Source organism: Leuciscus leuciscus, assembly GCF_965113295.1.
Source record: "Leuciscus leuciscus genome assembly, chromosome: 4".
Taxonomy (NCBI): Eukaryota; Metazoa; Chordata; class Actinopteri; order Cypriniformes; family Leuciscidae; genus Leuciscus; species Leuciscus leuciscus.
Genome location: NC_138728.1, coordinates 24,475,815 through 24,494,616, shown reverse-complemented (window position 1 = coordinate 24,494,616; position 18,802 = coordinate 24,475,815). Strand labels below are relative to the sequence as shown.

At 36.2% G+C, this 18,802-nt stretch overlaps 1 protein-coding gene across 1 annotated transcript in view; it reads right to left on the bottom strand.

Annotated features, from left to right (window-relative positions):
* The window catches only part of phf21b (PHD finger protein 21B), a 56,340-nt gene extending 40,127 nt beyond the window's left edge, over positions 1 to 16,213 (bottom strand). The window contains exon 1 of the mRNA XM_082167431.1: positions 15,659 to 16,213. Coding sequence (XP_082023557.1) covers positions 15,659 to 15,712 — 54 coding nt within the window. The 5' untranslated portion in view covers positions 15,713 to 16,213. The remainder of the gene's footprint in view (positions 1 to 15,658) is intronic.
* Positions 16,214 to 18,802: the final 2,589 nt, after the last annotated feature.

Genomic DNA, 18,802 nt, shown 5'->3' with positions numbered 1-18,802 from the left:
TCAAGGTTTGGTTTAGTGTTATTTGCTGACAGTTATGCATAATTAACTGTTAGTAAATACATGTAACATGTATATACAGAACATTAAAATAAATGGTTACTGAAGATTATCATTGAGTAACTGAAATTTAGGACCCTTTCTCACATAAAGCTATTTTATGACTTCAGTGTACTTGGAATACAGTCCACCAGTCTTATGGATGGCTATTATGGTGCTTTTTAGATCTACTTATAGGAGCAAACTGTAAACGTTAAAATACTCAATGTGTCAATAGTATATAGCTACAAGACATTAAGCCTTATGAAGTTGTAAAATTGAATAAAATTTTACACAGTAAACACCAAATTCATGTTAACATGCATATTCACCTTCCATTGTGAGTTCCTCATCAAAACCTCATTCCTGTTTTTTTTTAAGAAAGTGAGGGATGAGTCCTTATTTTTTAATTAATAAACATTATTCCTCAAATACTGTCGATTGAGTTTAAAGGGATAGTTCACCCAAAAATTTTAATTCTGTCATTAAATACAAACTCGTAAGTCTTTGAAACACAAATTAAGATATTTTTGATGAAATCTGAGAGTTTTCAATCCCACTGACATGGTACGCAACTACCACTTTAACGCTTAAAAAAGTTCATAAAGAGATCGTAAAACTAATCCATATGAATTGAGTGGTTTAGTCCAAATTTTCTGAAGACATGTTTTATAAATTTAATCGCTGACCAGATTTAATTTAGTATTTTAATCATGTATAAACATTCATCAAGTTACTCACACATCAGAAATGGTAAACGGAAGCTCAAGTATGTTCGCTTGACATGCGAGAACCAATGAGGTTCATTCTCGTGTTGCGCAGCACTTCTCCAAGAACCAATGAGGTTCATTCTCGTGTTACGCAGCAAGTTTGAGCTTCCGCATGAACCAATGAGGTTCATTCTCGTGATATGCAGCAAATTTGAGCTTCCGCAAGAACCAATGAGTTTTGTTCCCGCACGTCAAGCAGGTTCAGTTGAGCTTCTGTTAATGTTCGCTGATCAATGTTTATATGTGAATAAAAGCCTAAATTCAATCTGTTCATCATAGAAAGCAGTCCAGTCTCTTAAGAAAGTTTGGACTAAACCGCTCAATTCATATGGAATAGTTTTACAATCACTTTTAACTTTTTGAAGAGACAAAGTGGTAGTTGCTTAGCTGTCAATGGAGGCTGAAGATGTATTGAATCTGGAATATTCCTTCAATGATGACAAAACAATTTTTGGGTGAACTATCCCTTTTAACCTCACTGTAGTGAACACAAGAACATTGTTCATCTCACAAATGCAGCTTTTGCACAGTATAAAAGTCAGGAAAACGTGCCTTTGGAGTACAAATGCAGAAGAAAGACTGCTTAGGCGTTTTCTTTCCAGCATCTATGTCTTCTTGCCCGTATGTGTTCAGGCAAAGTGCTTTTTTTCACTTGCTTGCAGTGACCTTGTCAGGAAAAAAACAAATCAAAGTCTCATTCATTACGATGGGTGACTCTTTGTTCTGCCCGTGTCTTTGAGTGACAGCACAAGGACGGCCTCTCTTTCCTCAATTATTTCTGTCCTCTTCTGTTTTACTGTCACCCTAACAAAGACAGATTGTGAAACTGGAGCTTTCCGAGACACAAGCTACACCTCATTTAAAGTACTTCAACTAATGCTACTTTTCTCGGAGGAGTTTGTCGTCATCTGACCGTTCGGCGGAAAAATGCATCTGATGGGTCGAGCTGATGTCACTATTGATCATCACAGTTAACATGGTCAGATTACCATGGTTTAAAGATTCCCTACAGATTCCAAAGCTTCCTGGGAATTCTCCATGGATCTGAGAAGTCGTCCGATAAGCATCCACATGAGACACCGACTTCCACCAACGCTGATCAATGAAAACGATCATGTCACCCTTCAGTTGTACTGTTTTAAAATGGGGTTTTTTTTGGTCCTGCGTCACATGGCATGGTTTTGAACTCCAGTTTGGATAAGTCCACAATCATATTGTGATCTGAATACTTTTTTTGTGTCTGTAATGAAGATATTCTGCCCAGTTAAAGGTCTTCAGTCACACTTAAACCCACATGAGGTGTTCTAAATTAAAAAATGGAGTTAGATCAGCGGGCAGGAGATGTGAAGTGTCTTTGAGAGCTTGTGAGGCTCTCTTTATTTACAGTGAGTCACTCAAGCGCTCTCGCTACTCTTTCCTGACGGGCGGTGTGTATTTAAACTGTCCTCAAGCTATTAATAGCTCCGCTGCTTCATCTGTGAATGCTGAATATGAAGCATGCCACCTTCCGGCTGCTGAATGCCAACGACGCCATGAGAACATCTTTACAAAGAAGACTGTCATGAATCCTTAAGCACCATGTGCTAGAAATGCCAAGATAACACTGGATAAAGCATACAAATAAACAAAAACATGCTTCTATCTATAGTGACATTTATAACCGGAGACATGAACACAGTACTCTTTGGTGTCCCATGACTTTATATGGCCCAAAATCATTAGGTTTGATAAACTGTTCAAATGAACCAAGCAGGAAAAGTACCTAGTTTTCAAATGTTCGTATCCGCCTCCATAAAAGTGTGATTTTTGCCCATCTCACCTCAAAGGTCTGAACCGTATCTGACAATCGTACAACAGTGTCATCATTTTAACTATTAATATTTAATTCATCGCAGTGAAAAGTTAATTGAATTATTTAAAAAAGAAATTTTTAGCTGTGTCCCACTTTTTGTGTGCAAATCTGATCCCACATGATTTTCCAAACATTGCAAAAATCGTCTGTCCTTAAAATTGCTGACACGCTGCATGTGACATCATTTGTACCCTTCCAACAGCGTGGAAAGAAGACAAGTAAATAGTCTCATTCCATTTTCTCAATTTTAACACAAATAATCGTGTTAGATTTCACCATGTTACCACAGTTATTTAAAGGGGGGGGGGGGGGGGGGGAGGATAAAACAAATGCTTTATCAATAAGTACAAACTAAAATTTGGTCCCAAACTAGCTAAACCCTTACTGAGTTAGAGCGTTAAATCTAAATCTGCGGTTTAATTTTTATTTTTCAACACTTTTAACCATTCTCTCTAACAACATATATAAGTGCTGATTGATTCAGACCAGCTCAGTGCTTTTAACGCAACAAACGGCTGTTCCTCCTGTTGTGATCCTTTTATTGAGCAGTGTTTCATACAAGATATATGACTTACACATCACTCTGACAACATCAGTTCAAATCCTTAAGTAAAGGCATGAGCAAACTGTCTTTACATGATGTAACTACCAATAACAGAAATAGGTCAGTGGTTCTTATAAATGACTTGCCTTATTGCTTCTAGTTATGAATGTATTTAGACATGCAGTCCATATATACAGTTGCTAAATCTGTAAGCTGTTAAGCATTTTAATTAACTAAGAGGGATAACATATCTACATATATCCAGCTATTTTTATGATTCCTGTCTTTCTAAAAAATAAATGATAAACATCATACAGATTCTGCATGTGAATAACTGCGTAAATGAGTTATTGAGTCATGAGAGTTCAGTAAAGCAGCATTACTTAGAATTATAATTAGTTTGACTTCCCATGAATTGTGAAATATGAATCAGCAGTCAAGCCTTCACTTTACTAGAGCAAAATCAATTCTGTGAACACTTTGTTCCATGCAACGCTGCATGTTACCTCTAGAAATTAACCTTCATTACTGTTAATTCACATTCAACTGTGTTTTTATATAAGAACAGTTTCCTGTAGAAACACAAGCTGAGCATTTGAACACCAAGGTATGACTGCGCCATCATAAAGGTTGAGTTTCAATCCCATAATGCTACTGAACCCTTGACATGGTAAGAAAGGTATAAAGTGTCTGCTCAGTATAGAAGTACGGTGGTCACTGTCACTGTTCCTTCTTACTTGGATACAGTTGTTTATGATGTTCACTATGGGTTGGAGGGAACACATGCATACTACGATCCCAATATTAGGTGAAATGGGAGAATTCTTGTTTTTACTCAACCTTGCATTTGATGAGCCAAGATCTTTTACTCTATGCTGTGTTCTATCGGTGCATGAACAAAACTTCTCTAAACACTGCAATGAGTTTTATGCTTTGTCTCAGCTTTTAAATTGTCAACTTTATAATGAAAATTCAAACAATAAATGTCATTTTGATGCTCTTTAATGTGGCGTCAAGTAATGTTATATTTACCTCAGGAAAACTCATTAGTCAGCTACAAAAAAAAAAAAACTCTAGAGAGGAGCATTTTGCTAGATATATGCACTATATTATATATTCATTGTAGTCTACATTATTTAATACGGCTGAATAAATCTGTTACAAGTTTGTATTACAGCCCCCATTTAAATGTTTATATTTCAACAAATTGGAGTAGAAACATAAATATATCAATTAAAATATGACATAAAACTGCCTTGTGTGCAATTTAAATTCTAATTAACAACAAAAATGTTTTGAGTTGATGATTATACATTTTATTAATTAATTGATTATAGGGCTGTGAAACGATTAATCGCATCCAAAATAAAAGTTTGTGTTTACATAATATATGCGTGTGTACTGTGTATTATTATTTTGTCTATATAAATAGGCACACATGCATGTATATATTTAAGAAAAATGTGTTATTTATATATAAAATATAAAAATGTATATATAATATAAATTATATATATACAGTATATACATGCAAATATTTCTTAAATATGTACATGCGTGTGTGTGTATTTATACTGTATATACAAAGTAATTACAGTACACACACATAGGCTATATTATGTAAACACAAACTTTTATTTTGGATGCAATAAATAGCGATTAATCGTTTCACAGTCCTAATTGATTATTATATAAACGTTATTTTCGGTTTTTGTTTTCGTCAGAATGAAAACTTTAATTTCGGTTTAAGTGTTACAGTAAAAAAATAATAAAAAATTCGGTGCATCACAATTACAAATTCTTAGTAAAATACTAGTAAAATACTACAAATTCAGTCATATGTGCTTTTCATTTCATAAAGGCTCTTTTTTGGACTGGAAATGAAATTTTGAGTGCTAAATGTAACAGTATGTGTTCAGTTTTATCTGATCATAATCAAGAAAAATCTGTTTTTCATGACATGATTCCAAAGCTGAATCAGGCTTGAGAAGGAAATGAGTTCACAGATTGCAGCAAAAGCAGTTGTTTTATATTTAAAAGGATGTGGGTGGAAATAAACACCCACACACATGGAATACAGTACCAACCGTTGGTGACCTATTAAAGCCCTGCCCTGTCGCCCCAATAACACTAGAGCGTAAATATACATAAGCGTAAAGACAAAACCTCACATATCATCAATCATTAAACAGTCTTTATGTATTTTAAGGGTACCTCAATAATGCATCAACTACTGACGGCCTAGAAGAGGGAAAGAACACTGGACTTTACTACAGTGCACTAAAAAAACAACATCACAGCACAAGAGCATGCTAATCACTTCTAGCCTTACAAAATGGTACACTCCAAAAACATTGAGGCCAAGATTTCTGTATTTGAATAGCACATAAACTTTCCATCCATTTGGATGACCCTGCTTTAACAAACTTAAAGTGATGCATTTTCGTCAGTCATACATAAATAAAACTGGTAAGATTTCAGTAATAGTACTAACAACTGAATGCATTTTGAATACACAACAACCAGGTTTATATTTACCATCACTTGTATTTTTATTTTTTTTACGTTAAAGTTGTGTCATCCAAATGGACTGAAATTGAATACTCAATTCAAATCTTAAATTTAGGCCTAAATATTTATGAACGTTTATTTCTAGCCTAAAACATAATATTTTGGGCCCATAACTGGCAAATTTGTGTTGGTAACTGTAAGGTTGTAAGTTCAAATAATTTACTATTTATTACTAGTTGATTCATAAACTAATAGGCCTACCTTTTATTATTGATCAAGATACTTCTAGGGTGCCTGCAGTACGGTGGCCCAGTAGTGCACAACACAACGAAATTTAAAAAAGCAAACATAAGTCCACAACGGAAATTTACTACTGACTTACTACAGTTGTTGTGGCTTGATTTCGTTGTGTTGTGAACTTATGTTTGCTTGTTAAATTTCGTTGAGTTGTACTGGGCCACCGTACTGTAGTATGAATCATATTTAAAAAAAGAAAAAAGTAAAGGATAAACAGGGTTCATGCAAATTACATTTCTGATGGTCAGAATCTGTGAAACAATAAATTATTGATCAAATGAAGACCTTTTCCCAATCACTGGCCATAGTAATGCTGACTCAAACACATTTAAACTATTCAGGCATCATATTCCATCATATTAAGTAGCGCAGGAAATGGACCGGAACATCAAAACCAGTAAAGCAAGTTTAGACTTCATCTTTTGAGGAAATTGTGTGGTAAATCTAACAGACAGTTGGGTTCTGTTCCAAAATACTAAACAGCCTCGCTGTATACTATAGGTATACTATAGTACAGCCTCGCTGTATACTACATTTTAAGAATATTTAAAATTGCGTCAAGAGACTTTTTTCACAAGCTCATTACAATGCTTTCTTTAAAATTGGCCGAAATATTATAAGGCACTGTAAGTAGGTTTTGGAACAGGGCCAAGAGTCATCACGTTGACTTGTTCAAACAAAGTAATCCTATTGGTCATCTAACGTGATCTAATCTCGTTACCTTATTAGTCTCACAGCACAGAAAGCCAGAGCGTTGAAGCAAATGTCACGCTCAGTGACGGAATGGGCCTCATGCACTCTAGAGAAATTTACTACAGGTCTTAGTAAGCACATCTGTCAAGCTCTAAAAAGGATTAAAGAAACATCATAAAAATGGTCCATATGACTTGGGCACTATATTCCAAGTCTTCTGATGTTATATGATAGCTTTGTGTGACGAACAGACAGAAATCCTTATTTACTGATAATGTCCCCCCCTTCCTTATAGAAATTCAACAGCTACAACGGAAGAGAACATTCTCATTAAATGTCACTGGGGTCCGTTCCTCCCCAAAAAATCATTGGTATGAATTTGGACAAATTGGAAATAGTTGTGGATAAGAGCAGCTTTGTTGTTTTACTAAATATCTCCCTTTTTGTTCCTCAGACAAAAGAAAGTTAAACAATGACAAATGATGACATTTACATTAACAAGACACAATATAATGGCTGCATGGCGTGTGTTGTTACAGTATATACATATACTTTTTTGGAATGATATTTAAATAGAAAACTCATTAAATAAGGTTAAAAGAAATAGCGAATCAAAGAAAATACAGTTAAATTCAATGTATAGGATCTGGAGATATTTCCAACTGGACACACAGATCACATGTCTTTGAAAAGCCCTGCTATCTCAAGAGGAATATTAAAGTCCCTCTGTAGTTATTATTTTATCCATTAAAACTCATCTTTGATCACCAAAATGACATTTTTAAAAGTCTTTTCCTTGAAAAAATATTCTTCATGCCTTAAAATAGCTTGAATGTAACTCTACACTCTTGCCTCATTTAGTAAATTCTAAGTAAGTTCTATAAATATATGCAAACTAGCCCTGCCTCCACTCACTCACACCAGCTCAGAGATCCACTCGTTGACGATCACACATTGATCTGATTGGTTACAAGGTAGTTTGTGACCCAGCGATTTCAAATCGTGTTTTTGAGACTGTCTTTGGTTCACTGCAGTTTTAAGGAGAAAATACTCAATACGTAATGTGTTGACATGAATTTGCACATAGTTTGTCTTATAGCATATTAAAAACACCACATAGACATATAAACAACATTAAAAGCTTGATTTTCAGATTCAGGTCTTTAAGACAATGGAGATGATGACAAACTTGATCACTTTGGTCTGAAAGGCTTTAAGGCTTCACAAATATTATAAAGCAAGGCATAAATCACTTACATGATTTAATGTCTTATGAGATTGTGTATGAATGGCTCTAGAAGTGTTTCACAATAATAGAGTGAAATACATCAACAGAAATAACCGCATGAATGATTTACCGCAGACGGTGTTGCTATGAGACACAAGGACAGATCAAAAACACTGCTAGAATCATTAAAATGAAAAGCTTCTACTGGCCGTCCATCATGTCTTTTTCCTTCAGGTCTTATAACCTCACACACTGAGCTCAAACATCATGTCTGAACATGAATGATTCGCACTGTTTGCCCCAGTATCAGACTGTGTTGCCATTGGATACGACCAGTTTGCCTAATCAAATCTGGATGAACTTTGCAAAAATATCAATATTGGCGATAAAAATGGATTGCGCGTAGTTTAGATGATGTTGTGACATCTAGTGACTTTGATATTCTGCTGAAAAAAAAACATTTTCCATATCCCGTGAAGTAAACCATGTTTTAACCAAAGGCCTTTTTTCATCTCCATATCTGAATGTTCTGTACAAAAAACATGCAGCAGAAACATAAAAGGAGAACAATTGAATATGCTTCATGAACCTCTTTTTCATAAAATGATAGTCAGTTATGACCAGAATAAAATAGTGGAATAGTAAAACATCATAAAACTCATCATTAAAGCACCAGTCAGTCCACATAGCTCGCATGCTATTATTTCAAGTGTTCTGAAGCCTTATGAAAGCTTTCCGTTGGGAAATGACCCACCAAAGCTCTGAAATTGACTGAATACATCATATGGACTAGGATTGGGTAAAAAAATATCGAGATTTTTCGATTTTAATCGATTTTTATTTGATAAATCAATAGTAGGCTAATTCTTAAACCCCAAGAATCGATCTTTTGGTCTATGATGTTTTCAGCTGATGAATGAACAAAACTTTGTAGCATGGCTCCCAATAAGCTTTGTGCTTTGTTACTTCTGATATGAAACATTGAATTAGCTTTCAAATTCTGTCAATTTTATTAAGAATTTCAATCAATAAACACCGCATTGACTAGGGGTGTGAATCACAGGGTTCCTCACGATACGATACGATACGATACGATACAGCAATTCTGTGATAATCGATATATTGCTAGAAAATCCTGTAATGATACATCATGATATGTCTAATTACGAAAACAAAATGCCTGTGAAAAGGTTAAGTGCAGGTTCTCTCTTTATTAAAGTCCAAACTGTTAGAAAACAGTATAAAATGTTTTTCAGTCTGTGAATTCAATTGAACATTTTAAGTAAATTAAACATTTTCAGTGAGATCAGGGTTGCATGTTCGTGGCATTACCCGTAAACTTTACTTTTATCAGGCAAACATAATCCAGCCAGTAATTTGTGTCAATACCCAGCCCTAATATGGACTATGCCAGGTTGATGTCAATCACTGATTTTGACCTCAAACCTGCGATATTTTTTGATTTAAGAAATGCAGAGTTAAAAACAACTTCAATTTGTGTTGTTTATTAGCTAACATACGACTTCCGAAAACTTGAAATACAGTGCACAAGCCATGGATAGTTTTTGTCCTTTTAATATGGAAAACAGTTATGGAATTGTAATTTTTGGATAAACTAGGCCTATTCCTTTCAAAGCAGGTCAGTAATCTCACTCTCAAACTAACCTCCAGCTCCAGGAGGAGCCGTACATGCGTCTTCATTAACATCAGGATCATTTAGCAGGGCTTTCCCGACCACAACGCAAAAAAACGAGGAACTCGCGTCCTGGCCAGGACTGCAAATGAAGAACTCACTACATCTCCACAACTGATGCTTTGTGATTTCCTCGAGTAAAGTACCTCACATAAAAGTACCAGAGTTTTAACATCCTGTTCCAGACGAGAATAAATCAAACCCACACAACATCAATAATTCAATTTCAATCCATATTTGGCTTTGAAACTATGGGTACTGTAAAGCACAAGACGGATACGAAAAATATGATATTTGTGTCCATTCGACTTTGTGTTCAATGGAAGAGAGAAAAGGTTTGAAGAGAAGAGAGAAAAGGTTTGAAGAGAAGAGAGAAGAGAGAAAAGGTTTGAAGTAACACAAATGTGAGTAAATGGTGACCATTTTCTTTTATATATTTTTTTAATTAAACTCAGATTCTTTTTAGGGCTGAAACTAAAGTTTTTTTGTTTTGTTTTTTGCGATTAATCTAGCGATTATTTTTCAGATTAATCAACGATTATTTTTCCTAGTTAATTTATTGTTTATTTTCTGAATAGTCGATTAATCTTTTGGTTCATTTACTAATAAATAATAACCATAACTAATCTATGTATGAACTTTTATCTAATGATACTATTTATGACTAAAGATCAGGTTTATGCAGTATAGGCGTTTACTACGGCTGTGTTCACAGTCACTTTTGGGGATTTACAGCAGCAACTGCTTACAAGTGTGAAACCTGAAATATTTTGTTCAGTCTTGAGATTAAAGTAGCTGTTTGAATATGTTAATTCACCCGTATGATCAAACAGCTCAAGTCACAACAGCATTCCAACCATCCATTGCAGTAACCATAGCGACAATATCAAACATAAAACGGTGAAGTTTAACAGTGATTGTCAGTGAGTTATTAAATAAATGAGTCCTATCGAGGCATAAGTTCATCCATTAGATACAATGCTTTGTAACTGGTTGCAGAGAGTATGCTTGAGCCATGCGTCTCGCGGCATCGCACCCACTACATTCGTATAAAACCGGATGCTGTATAAACAGCCGTATTAAAGGGATAGCTAGTTCACTCAAAAATGAAAATTAGCCCATGATTTACTTACCTTCAAGTCATCCTAGGTGTATATGACATTCTTCTTTCAGACAAATACAATCCGAGTTATATTAAAAAATATCCTGGCTCTTCCAAGCTTTATAATGGCAGTGAATGGCTGTTTCTGTTTTGAAGTACATAATAAAAGTGCATCTATCCATCATAAAAGTGCATCTATCCATCATAAAAGTGCTCCACACGACCCCGGGGGGTTAATAAAGGCCTTCTGAAGCGAAGCGATGCATTTGTGTAAGAAAAATATTCATATTTAACACAAAGTAAAATTCTAGCTTCCGGCCAAGCGAACATACTCAGTCTACTTGCGTCTATGACATCAGAAGTAGCGTAGTGCGTCATGGAATAGCCTAAATATCAGCAGTACGTCGCATTACTCGCATAAGTTGCGCTTGTATTTTCATTTGGCTGGAAGCTATTTTACTTTATAAAGTTTTAAAATTGGATATTTTTCTTACACAAATGCATCACTTCGCTTCAGAAGGACTTTATTAACCCCCCGGAGTCGTGTGGAGCACTTTTATGATGGATAGATGCACTTTTATGGACTTCAAAACAGAAACAGCAATTCACTATAGGCCTAAAGCTTGGAATATAAAGTATTTTTTAATATAACTCAGATTGTATTCATCAGAAAGAAGAATGTCTTATACACCTAGGATGACTTGAGGGAGAGTAAATCATGGGCAAATTTTCATTTTTTTGTGAACTATCCCTTTAAGCACAAAATATAGGACTGACAACCGTATTCTAGTGCTGTGTAAAAAATTCACCATAATAGTCTAAATCAGTGGTTCCCAACAGGGGGGTCGCGGCCCACAAGGGGGCCTCAGCGAGCTCTGTGGGGGGTCGCGTCATATTTTGAAAAGTTTTGAGCAATTTGCATTAAATAAAAGTCCTTAACTTTTTTCTGTTAAAAATTTAGATAATGAGCGAGTTCATCATGAATCCATTTTCCAAACCGTGTTTTTGTCTTATCCTGAATCACTATGGTACACCTATAACAAGTGATTACATTGGGACTATTTTACCCTGGTTCGGATCGCTGCCGCTGCGGAGTAGACCAGTACCTGCGTGACTCGTCATAGACGCACACAGAGAGAGAAGTAGTTCCGGCTACAATGTTCTTCCGAAAGATGCATTATTCTGTTAATAAACGCAAGTTTATTATCGCTCGCTGTAGCGCCAAAAGCCTAAAAAATAAAGCCTCATATTGATAAAGCCTCACAAATAACATGCAAGTATTGAGGCCCCAGACAGAAGTCATTTAGTAATAGCCTATATTCATTCTTTTTTTACCTACACACAAGTGTGAATACTGATATTTTTGTTATTGCATTTAAAATGGCAAATTTATAGGCTACTCCAAGTATAGGCTTACAGAGGGCCTACTAATGTTTTTGTTATTGTATTTTCAATATTATAGGCTATTATTTGTGCATAAACATATCTGTTTAGTAAACATACCGTTTGTTTGAAAACAACATATTTTGTCATTCTTGCTGCAAGCTTACAAGAGCGAAAATATCATTAAATGTGAAGGGGGGCCCTAAAATATTTTCTTGGGAAAAAGGGGGTCTCAGACAAAAAAAGGTTGGGAACCACTGGTCTAAATGCATATACTGCTGTTTGGTTGTTTTGAGGTAGAAAAGCCCTGAGAAGTTGTGCTGCAGTGGTAGGCCTGTGCCATTTCAGTTTTACATCATTTTATTTGGTCTCTGTTAAAAATAAATCCTGCCCTTTAGATCGGGCTCAATATTTCTGTGATAACAGCTGATTTTCAACAAGCCCAAGAGTCAGAGCCCCCATCATTGGATGACCATAAACAGCGCAGCGATTAGACGCATTCAACGCAAATCGACTCATTTACGCAATCGATTATGTCGACGCGTCGATCCGGCCCTAACGCTTTCACATATGAACATTAAAGCTGCTGTCATAAATAAATACATAAATCACTCTGGACAGAACACTGAACAGCTTTCAAGCTAAGAGATACAAGTGCTAATGCATCAAACTTATTCAACCTTTAAACATTTACTTTCTTCCGTCTCTATAAAAGGAGATTTTGGGTGAACCATTCATTTATCACATGGAAATGTGTGTCACATCTCTATGAATCTGAATAAACAGACATTGCAAATGTTTTACTGCAAACTAACGAAAACAGGGACATTATTGCAGGAAGCAAAACCTTATTCTATTGCAAAAGACAAAAACAACACAATTAATTTTCACTGTGCATAAGGGACACACACAGGGATCAGTTTAGGAAGGATTTGTGAGCCCTGAGAGAGACCAAAAATTGAGCAAATCAAAGCTCAAGACTTACAGCAAGTTTATGAGTGTTTCTGGATCAGTGATGCAACAACCAGCAAGAAGACAACAATACAAAACCCTCTCACACAATATGTGTTAAAAACTCACAAGCTAAGACAGATATTTATATATGGATAAAAGTTGTTTGCCCTGCGGGGAACACAAGATACTTACAAAGGCTTCACACAATTATGATGTTCTCAGTTAATAAATACTGGAGGGTTTGCTTCCTTCCGTCATCTGCATTCATTTACAAGCCTCCTTCAAATGAAAGTTCGGGTGAAATATGAAAGAGGATGGGTCAGTAGTACAGACCCAGATGACAAAAAAAAATGTCCAATATCATGTTCAGTTACATAATTCTAGCTTCTAGACACTCACAAATACAGCATTTAGCATAAATAAGCTTTAATACTGACAAAACACCCTGCATTAACTCAGCAGTCGCTTAAATGTGGTGGTTAGGTTTGCAACATTCTGGATTTTCTACATACCACACATTTAGAATTCACTTCTCAAAGACTTTAATAGTAAACAGGGAAAAACTGTTAAATAAATTATAAATTGTAGTACAAAGTCGCAGCCTTTGTTGGGGTTATGAAAGCCTAAACATGAGAATTCCTTGAGAAAGCAACGTTTTATGTTTTAAAAGGTTTACATTTAGCGGTGAATTATGACACCTTACTTTAAAACCTCTGGAATTAGATCTCTGAATGCGATATACGAGTATGATTATTGCATTATAGAGACATCACGGTGCCTTATAATTCTGTATCCTTTGATTTAATCACACAATAACAAATATATCATACTTGTAGCCCATTATGTGTATTTCCATGTATTTGAATGCTTTTCCTCAAGTATTTCCTGCATTATTTGACTCTTAAGCATGAATAAGTTAGTACTGTTAAGCATTTAAACTGTGATAGACACTATTAATTAGGAGAACCTCATAAGGAGTGTTATAAGGCCTACAGAGGCTTGTGTGTAGTGTCTTGTGTGATGCTGACTAGTGTTTTCTCCTCCCTTCCCCCTCTCCAGAATGGCCATGAATGAGCCCTCCCCCCAGCCAGAAACTCTGCAGACTTTTGCTCCATGTTAGGAAGAAACCAACACCCCTTCAGCACAAAATGGAAGCTTCCACTATCAAACTGGGGTACACCAAAAAAAGCCTCACAACAAACATTTCACACAGTGGCAACATTTGACATTTAAAACACGTTGAAATGCAGGCGCGCGCCGCTGTCCGAGGTGCTGAAACTGCGTTACGAACTGAAACTCACAATCGAACGGACTCGAAATTCAGGCATTCTGACAGGCGAATTCAGTGAAGGATTGAGAGCTTGTGTCTAACAAACCAACAAACCAAGGCCAAGCAGACGAATTACCAGCGAACACATGAATAATTGCTATCGGAACGCTATAGTATTGATGACCTTGCTTTTTGAGTCGCGATTATTAAAAAAAAGTGAAAGTGAACTGCAGAGATCGAATCAAATTCTACCACGTCGTCATGTGACCAAGAAATATAACCCACCGGGAAGACTGTCGATAAAGTATCGAATAAGTACGTTGAGGTTAAGTACACACTGGACAGCGATGTTTTAATGCAACATGGCCGAGGAAGTGAGCAACTTTCCTTCACAAACTCTCTAGAAACATGTCGACCTACTAAAAATGGACGCTACAATTTACTAAAGAACCAAGACGATGTTCATGTGCACATAAAGCAGTTGTTGTTTATTATGATTTCACTGAACCCAGCTCATTTATAGTATTTTTAATGTGTTTTTCCTTGTATGAAAGGGGGATTTGTTTCCAAAATGTCGCTTAATGCATTCATGAGGCCAAATATAATCCCTATTAAATGAATTATTACTTGTTTTTCCACTTCAAGCAGTTATTCTGCTTTGCTTTTAATGTAGTTGTTTCTTAAGCTCACCGTTATAATATTAAACACATTTAATCAACACGATTCTTCCCCAAAAACAACCTAAATGTTTTCAGAACTTCACAAACCCCCCTTGTGTTATTTGGCAAAGTCACGTAAAGGACAAAGCGTTGAGAACGTCCGTAAGAACTAGTGATGCCGATAAAGTTTCTCGCCCCAATGTAAATGCCCCATTCTTCAACGCTTCAAATAAAATGAATTACCTGTGGGTCCCGCTTCATCAGTGCAACTAGTTTCTAAACGAAGTAAAACAACGAAAATGCGTTTCGTTGAAAGTGTTTCAAGTTAGGATGTGAGGGAGGAACAAAGCGGCGAGCAGCGAGTCCGTTTGAACCTCATAAATATTCAAGTCTCGTCCCGATCGCTACACAAAACCGCCGCATTATTAGTGCAAATCGCTAAAAACACGCCGCACGCGTGAAAGTGCATCAAAGAACGTTTTAACAATATGCGCTCAAAGTGATTATGGCGTCATAAAGGCGAAAGAATGTTACCGTTGTATGACTCTAAAAGGCTACGAATTCCACCCGAATTAAAGCGATCGAACACGGCTGATGTCCATCTTATAGCGTTTTATTCACGTAAGAATCCCAGGAAAGCTTGAACAAAATGCCATTTTTATTTACCTGATGACATTGGACTTCTACTTTGAGTGCTTCTTGAAGGCCTTGTAGCTCCATATTCCGACTTCAGAAGCACTTTTCCTCCACTTTCGACGCGATCCGCGTTATTTGTGGCGTAATACAAATATTTTAAAAGCAACAATAACAATCGCAAGAACTACTCGGGCTGCACAGCAAGTTCTCGCTTCTTTACTGGCCGTAAGACTCATCACCCACTTTACGCCAGTATAAACAAAAGTGCTCAGAAAGCGACCTAAAGGTTCCAGCGGTCACGTAAATTCACTCCGTAATCCACACGGCAAACGCCTGAACGACCTATCCGTAACGTACGGCTTTATTTCTAAGTCTTTGAGTTGAAAAATGTGGAACTATATTTTGTCCGAGTGCGCGGCGTGATTTCACTTTGCCTGGGGAAAAAGTTGCGCTTCGGTTGTCAATGCTAATTCGGAAAAGTTCCCGGATGGAGCAGTGAAAGAAGAACTCTCCCTTCCTCTGTCGCGTGCACGCGCTCCCTCAGTCATGGAGTCATGCGCGCTCCCGCAGTTCTCTACAAAAACCAATAGCACCAGCAGAACTATAGGCAAAAAAATCAAACAATATGGATCAAATTCCATATTTCTGTTACTTGCTTTGTGGATAAGAGAAGATGAGTATTCTTAACTGAACAGAGCTGCTCACACTTACATGTTCTGTTAAACTAAAAAGAGAAAAAGACATGATTGTTAGGAAATTATTAAAAAAAAATTTAAGTTATATTTTTTTAACACATTTTAAGAAAGAAATAATTTATCTGTTGAGAGTATGTTGACAGTCTGTGAAGTTGTAAAGCTGAGCTCCAGAAAATCAGTAATGAGGTGGCTTTGACAGTTACAGATTCGTATTTCTTATTCGTATATTCAGATTTAGTGAAAAAAGTTCATTATGGATGATATTGTGTTTTAGTGGCAAATTAATGGAATTTCTTCCAGTGAAAATTTGTTTCAAATTGTGCAAAATGTGTTTGTTTTTTTTATCTGTTATTTTATTCTATGGAGACAACAAAAACAAAGGCATCAAATTGATTGGCATAACCTTTTCCTTAGCTAAATACTATTTTCATTTTAAAATAACTAAACAAAAAAAGTTTGAAAACTTCTAGACTTAATAAAAAAATCGGACATTTTGGTAAGGTACCATGATGAAATGCTCATAAATAATCAAAGTTTATTAGAATCTGCATTAGTATATGTTATTCTAGCAATAAATGATATGTAAATCAAACATTGTGGCTGAATTAAAATAATCTGATTTGATTATGAAGGAGACCAAAGAGAGTGTGTATTATGATTAAGTGTGATCTGTATGAATGATTTGGGGGGTGTATAGACACAACCCCCTCACAGACCCTCACAGACCTCTGTATAACCCCCACATCGCGTAAATGAACGCAAATCCCTCCAGCTATTAAAATGCAAATATGGGCCTCTGTTCTGATTTTATTATTCAGTATCATAGTGCTGCATTACCTCACATTTCCCTTTATCAGAAAATATTTCTGTTGCTAACATAATTTGCTACATGAAATCTGGCGTCTAAAGATAAATCTACTGTTTACTTCTATGAATAGTTTGGTTCAGCTGCTCCAATAATGAAGCAAAACTCTGACCATGTATTAATGTTATTACTCATTTACAGCAAAAGTTATAGAATGAGCATACATACTAATGTGTTTGGCATTTAACAGCTGATCATTTTCATCCTAGTTGGGTTTTACTCCACCCTGTCCTCGTCCCAACCCCCATCCACCCTCCCAGTGGTGCGCCCTCCGCCCCCTTCGGGTCCTCTAAACACAAGTCACAACGCCATTGGAGCTTTACAGCGTGCTCACGCACTGCTCTGCCCTGCCGTCCAATCAGGAGTTGCGGCTGTGGCATATGCATCCAGACAGAAGGGATGAGAGCCAATCAGCTTTCAGGACAGGAGGAATGTGATGTGGAAGTTAATGTGATGCAGAAAGGGCAGTCCAGTGCATTTACTTACAACTGACTGGAAACCTTCTTCTGCTTGATGTGTGTGCTTATGAAGGAAGTCAAAAAGCATTTTGAACAGAGGATATTTGGGATTTTCCAGCATTTTAATCATTGTTTTGCTTTCGTTTCAAATGGTTGTGACAAATATTTCATTGGTGTTTGTTTTAATATGGTCGTAAAAGTCAGTCATCATGGTCAAAGCACCAATGGCCCATGTGGATCATTAGCAATCCAATTAAAATGCATCTTATGATGTGGTTTTTATAGCAAAGTCCATCTTGAATCTTTTAGAGTTTGATGGAACGGGTTACAGCAACACAGGTGTCAAAAGGGCAACTGACTTTTAAAGGAAACCAATCCCTCTTATTGTGAGACTAAAAGAGAAGTAAAAAAAAAATACCCCTGTTTAAAAAGCTGTAAGGCGTGCCATGTGATCATAAAATGTGGGGACTCATGTCATAGAATGTCACAGCACAGGACAATGTGAAGACATCATTTGTAGCTCAAACCCTTGTTCATCCTTTTCATTTTTATAATTTATTTCTATAACATGTGTTGCCTTCTATCCTTATGCTTGCAGTTTAACACATAAGAGTTTGTTTTATTATTCATACCACAACAGTAAAGAAGTGTCTTTATAGAAATTTTATAATATATAGTGTCTGGATAAAGACACAAAACTATTTTAAACGAACAGCAATATTTGTAATCACGTCTGGTAAATTGAAAAATGGTGTGTATTAAATTTAACCCTCATTCTTTCATCGGATATTTTTTTTTTTTTTATGTAGTGTTCATCGGAGGGGTCCAAGACCCTAGGACTTTCGTCGCACTTGAACCACCCCAAAAAAAAAATTAAATGGATTCGAAGAGTTTTGTGGATACATTTTAAAAAGTAACAAATCCTTCCCTCGCGGGTCAATTTGACCCCCTTAGAAATGAATGGAATGCGAGGAATGCTTCAGTACACATAGAAAAACCTAAAAATGCTAAAATTTGACCAAAAATTAAAATATTTTATAATGTCTACATGTGTAGCTGAATGCATACTGAAAAATAACTGACTTTAGGGCCCAGCGGAACAGCTCAGTTGCTCCAAATAGTGCTATAAGGCCATCTAGTGGCTAGAGTCATGAAA